This window comes from Stegastes partitus, unplaced genomic scaffold (genome assembly GCF_000690725.1).
Source record: "Stegastes partitus isolate 25-593 unplaced genomic scaffold, Stegastes_partitus-1.0.2 Scaffold1751, whole genome shotgun sequence".
Lineage (NCBI taxonomy): Eukaryota > Metazoa > Chordata > Actinopteri > Pomacentridae > Stegastes > Stegastes partitus.
The window spans coordinates 56,505-62,524 of NW_007579482.1; the positions used below are offsets into that span (position 1 = coordinate 56,505).

Below are 6,020 nucleotides of genomic sequence, written 5' to 3' on the forward strand. Positions count from 1 at the left end.
GTTCACATTTAGAAGTATCTGAGCCTCCTGTAGAAGATGGCAGCAGCACTTAGAGCCACGATGACAGCTAGTGTGAGGACACCCACAGCTATCCCAAGACCCATCCTGGACTCCGAGTCAGAATCACTGCTGGAGATAACTGCTTAGACACAACCAGAGCACAAACATTGTCACAGCTCGCTTCACATACAGCAGCACTTTAATGCAGATATTACTTTAAGGCAATTACTGGACAACTGCTGGTGTCCCTAAATAATAATATGCCATTGTTATAGAGATATTGATTAACATAAGCACTTATATTCCACTTTGAATTCAAGGGTTTTACTATTTGTTGAACTAATAAGACAAACATTAGATGGAATTGGACGTGATCATACCTTCCTCCTTAGACGACAGTGCTGAAAGGAAGAGATGGAAGGAGAACATCTGGTAGTATTTGTGATGGTCATTTCTGAACTATGAAAATGAACTTCTGCTCTGACTAACTACATAACTAACAAACATAAAAAACCTTCTGGTCTCCTGTACATTTAAACTTGACTCTGGGGCAACATACATAAAGAGCAAAAGATGAATTACAGTCGTGACTCGATAATCCGACACTAAATGTGAAACCTTCTTTTATGTGAGATAGCAAGGCTGTTGGATTGTCAAGACGGAGGTCGAGATACAAGGAGGGCTTGATGCTGGAAGGCTCATTTGTTGTTAATTATTGTTCATAGTTGTTATAACTAGCAGGGCTGGTCCCAATAGCACTTTCTGGTCTCTGGATATTCAGACCCAATTAGTGATGGATATCACACTATTCAGTGTGGTTGGGGGACGCTTCCACGTCGGGGAAGCGCTCCAATGAGGGCCAGAATGCACAGATAGTATTTGGCTGCTGATGCCAGTTTAAGATAGCGGTCACACTTCTGTTTCCACCATCGCCGCCATTTTTGAGCATGCTCACTGCGTGTGACATCGTTGTGTCCTCTTCTGCGCATGTGGGACACTTTTGGGTCGTATGAAGTTCCCACAGCAGATCACATACAAGTCGCATGTAATTAGAAATTTGAACGAAGGATTTTGGATTTCACAAAAAAATCTAAATTGAGCATTAAGTCCTGCAGTGTGAACGTAGCCAATCTGTGGGATTGTTCAGTCAGATAATACGCCGTTNAGTTGTTATAATAACTCATAGGGCTGGTCCCAATAGCACTTTCTGGGCTCCAGATATTTGGGCCCAATTAATGATGAATATTTGACGATGTCAGGGGGCACTTCCACCCCAGGGGAGCACTCCAACAGGGTGGAAGTGGCCGGAACGCACAGGCAGTACTTGGCTGCTGATGCCAGTTTAGTTTGCGGTCACACTTCTGCTTCCACCATCGGCGGCGGTGGGGGTGTGGTGGATACGCTCCACCATAGATATATATATAATAAAGGCCTTTATTATATATATATAAATCTATGCACTCCACCATTAATATAATAAAGGCCTTTATAATATATATCTATGCGCTCCACTGCTACCATCTGTGTTTACTTCCGTAACCACTGAGCACGCTCGCTGTGTGTGACGTCGTCGTGTCCTCTTCTGCACATGTGGGACACTTTTGCGTCGTATGAAGTTCACACAGCAGATCACATACAAGTCGCATTTAATTGGAAATGTGAACGAACTTGCAAAAAAATCGTATTCACAAAAAAGTCTGAATTGAGCATTAAGTCCTGCAGTCTGAACGTAGCCAATCTGTGGGATTGTTCAGTCAGATAAACGCCGTTATCCTTATTTGTGACATAAAATGTCATGTTGGAGTCGGAATCCAAGGCTGTCGGTATGTTAAGGCTGTTTTTTATGGGTTCTGTTTGTTTTTCCTAAAAACCTGTCGGATAGCAAGGTTTAGGATTGTTAAGGGTCTGAGTATCGAGTCACAACTGTACTTAATAAACACAATATAGACATAGCTGTAGTGATAATACATAAAGTTACACAGTACACATCCTACTATGGGTCTAAATCAGAATGGCAGTATTCCCAGAATTAGTAATTGTGGATCCACAGTGAAACCTAGTGGAAACCTACTAATGTGTTACTTTCCTGTGTTTTCCTGTTAAATGTTCAAACTGCACACGTTTGGTTGCAATTTGCATCTCGGGTTTTATCACATTGTGATTTTCTTATAACCCTTTCTGGGGATCTGCTTTGCTCTGTATTGCCTTTTGATCAGTGCTGAAATTCCAGCGATACCAGACAGCTGTACTTACAATTTTCATTTCTGGTGACAATGGGCACTGCTGAGGACAGGGTGGCGGCTTCTGAAACTCCAGTGGAATGAGCATCCCTTTTCCTCCTGTTGTTACATTGCTGTTGGTAAAAGAAAAAGGAACGTAATCACTTGAAAAAAAAATCCCAGCATTTGATGAGAAATGTGTATGTGATGTATTTTCATCATTTGATCCTTCACTGACCTTAAAGTCATTGCAGGTGCTGACTTCACAGAGTCTGGTAATGCAGTGCAGGTAATACGTGGACACCGTCTGGTTCTTCTGTTCAACAAACCTGAAGGCCGGGAAGGAGAAACGGGCGTATTGACTGTCCCCGTTTTCATGCATGGTTGTCATCTGGTCCTGAGAACACCTGTTTTCAAGAAAAAAAAGAGCAGTGTTGGCCGAACATAGACGTTGTTCCTTCAAAATGAAATGTGAGCACTTACGAAACAAACAGGTTGAAGAAAGAGGAGTTGGTAGGATGAGGAGAAATGGAAGCATAGCATCGATCCATGAGGACATGGTACCTAGTTGGGACAGAACAGTGCACATCAGCAGCTGGGACATTTAATAATAATAATAGATCAGATTTATATTCTAGACACTCAATGACGCTTTACACTGTCAATTATTCATTCACACACATTCATTGTGGTGGTGGTATCTACGATTGTAGCCACAGCCGCCCTGGGGCAGACTGACAGGGGTGTGGCTGCCATTCTGCCCCTCCGACCACCACCTCAAACAAACCCTTCATTCGCATTTACACCAGGTAAGGTGGGTGAAGTGTCCCAAGGACACAACAGCCATGACACAGGTTACAGGGCGGAATAGAACCACCGACCTTCCGATTCATTGACCGACCCGCCCTGTAATTTAACACTGCCCTCTTATCTGTGTTCCATTTTCTCCTTTGAGCTTCTAAAACAGTAATGCAGGACTGTGATATCTGAAGGCCAGAGTCAGCATGTAGGCGCTCTTACTGATCAGTCAGGTTGACTGCTTGGACCTGGACGTAGACATCAGTCTTCAGCTCCAGGCCTTGCTGCGGTATGACTAAAGGAGTGGTATAGTTGACATCCTGTTGACAGAAATGTACAGTTAAGTAGCTGGTTGTTGTGTGTGAGCTGCTGCATTTTCTGGAACCTTGATTGAGAATTATATTGATTTTGACCAAAATTAGTTGAATTAATGAGAAAATGTGACTTAAATGAAACACATCTGACTTTGGTACTGTTTGGGCTAAATTTCACTAAATAATTGCAAAAAAATATTCTATTTATTGTCTGTGACAAAACGCAGCGGATTGTGTGGTCAGGGAACAACAGTTTAACTGAAATGCTGAATGTTGTCTCCTAGTAACATGTAGCAGCGTTAGACTGATTAACCTTACAGCCATTGCTTCTTTATAAAAAGACCTGTTGTCTCCACTTACACTGAAGAGCTCCATGCTTAAAGTACTGATGAAGCTTCCATTGTTATCCCTCACTGCAATGGAAGATCCTGACCTAAATCAGAGAAAGGGGTGGCATCATAAACAGAGGATAGTTGGATGCATTAAACATGTCAAACTGCATCCTATGTACTACTGTATATCAGATGACTAGTTGTACCAACAGAGAACAAAAGGTTTCTTTTGTAACAGCTTGAAAATTCAGCCTTAAATCCCCAGAGGTACCGATCAGGTCAGATGTGTATCATCAAAGTAAGCAATAGTGATACAAAAAGATAGTTTGCTTTGGTCTATTTACTATGGCTGAATGCAGTTTGGTTTATTGGTTTAACAACTTCTCTTAAAAGCAGAGAATTCAGTACTTTCCCCATCCATCCATCAATCTATTTTCTATACACCGCTTAATCCTCACTAGGGTCATGGGGGGCTGGAGTCTATCCCACTTGGACAGGTCACCAGTCTATCACAGAACCACACAACCAAGCACACTCACATTCACACTTACAGACAATTTAGAACCACCAATTAACCTCAACATGTTTTTGGACCTTGTGGGAGGAAGCCGGAGAACCTGGAGAAAACATGCAAACTACACACAAGAAGACTCCAGGCCGAGAATCGAATCCAGGATCTTCTAGCTGTCATGCGACGGTGCAGTTCTTTGCATTTTTAAACAATTTGACATGCTTTTAAGCTACACTTAGACAGGAACAAAGGTATCCATTATTTTTGCCTGACTAATGGATTTGGTAACAGTAAAAACAAACCATCACTTTGTAAAGCAAACCTGCCAATGAACAGCTATCATCCAAATGGTCAATGAATCTCCCAGTGAAACAGCACGTCTAGGCATGTACAAAAAACATCCCAAAAGTAATAAAGGGATTAAAGGGTGATCTTACACGTCCACCTGGGTGTTGTTGATGAGATACTCCAGAGGATAAGCACAGGAATAATAATATTTGAGCTCAGTGTTATAGGTGACGATCCCAGTTGTTGGATCATGGGAGTGCACCACACCACTGACATTGACCATCTGGACGTTGGAGAAATCAGCAAAAACTCCTGTGCCAGCTGAACTAGTGGTCTGGAGGCAACATGTAAGGTAGAGAGGAGAGAGAGAAAAGAGGCTTAAGAAAAATATAGAGATTCTGCCCCATTTTGCTCCAGCTCTGACCTCTACTAACCAGGAAGGTGCTGCCACAAGCGTTGGTCATGTTGATGGGGAAGGTGAACCTGACAACAGGCGGTGTGACAGATTCATCGAGGGTTCCTTTGCACTCTGTCTTGTCAGACACGTGGTTTAGGATGAGCAGAGACTCATTGTAGCCAGTGTAGACGACAGGGCAAATTAGGATAGCCAGATCTATCGAGGTTGTGCCACATTCAACTGAGATGTCAGTGTATTCTACATGGGAGGGAAAGATGCATTAGTAAGGTTGCAGTTGTAACACACTGAGATGCAGATGAGCACCACTAGGCAAAAGCCTCATGCCATCCATTATTGCAACACTTAACAAAAGGCCAAGGTGATCTGGACAGAGAGAAAACCACACCTATATGTGAACAGTGTAGAAAAAGAGCTTCCCCACAGAGACAATAAAGTCTAAATCTAAATCTAAAACTGATTCACTCACAAACTAATGAAGCAAAACTACAATGCTCGTGCTTTGTTGTTTATATCAACAAAATAGCATTCTTTTAGAGGTGCTGAAGTCAAAATAAAATGATATGTTTTGAAGAAACCATGGATGAAGCCTGAAGAGATAGAAAGTCGAGATGTAAAAGAAACTTATCATACTGCACCTGGACGTCGGAAGTCATTTTGGCACGTTAGCTGACTGCCTTTGGCCACCATGCATGCCAAGAATAGAAAACTAAGAAGGTTCATTTTTGCCTTTCTTGGTATGGACATACCTAGAAGAACAAAAAGTAAGTATTAATCACAGACAGTTACTGGACATTTTGTTGTTACCTTACTTGGCACCCACCTTAACCTCCCCACTGCCGTCCTACTCTGTTTGTCTTTGCTTCGAGCAATGTATAGAGGTGTGGAGGACCTTTATATAGAACCTGAGCCTGGTTCTGCCCGAGGTTTTATTCCCCCTCCCTTGAGGTTTGGTTCCTTCCCACCATTGCTCAGAGGGAGTCCAAAGGCTACTATGGATTGTTGGGTTCTCTGTTTAAATTTTTAAGGTCTATACCTTACTTTGTTAAGCGCTGTGTGATAAACATGTGTTGTAAACTGCACTATGCAAATAAAACTGAATTGAACTCTGTCTTTCTTCAGATTGGACAGAAACAAGGTCAA

At 42.3% G+C, this 6,020-nt stretch overlaps 1 protein-coding gene across 1 annotated transcript; it reads right to left on the reverse strand.

Moving 5' to 3' along the window:
* Nucleotides 1–8: 8 nt before the first annotated feature.
* LOC103372415 (zona pellucida-like domain-containing protein 1) lies at nucleotides 9–5,567 on the reverse strand. The gene is made up of 10 exons (XM_008302055.1): nucleotides 5,516–5,567; nucleotides 4,897–5,117; nucleotides 4,612–4,796; nucleotides 3,692–3,764; nucleotides 3,240–3,337; nucleotides 2,703–2,783; nucleotides 2,458–2,626; nucleotides 2,254–2,353; nucleotides 381–401; nucleotides 9–139 (listed from the first exon to the last, which is right to left on the reverse strand). The coding sequence occupies exons 1-10, from the start codon at nucleotides 5,565–5,567 to the stop codon at nucleotides 9–11; spliced, it is 1,131 nt and encodes a 376-aa protein (XP_008300277.1).
* Between the last annotated feature and the right edge of the window lie 453 nt (nucleotides 5,568–6,020).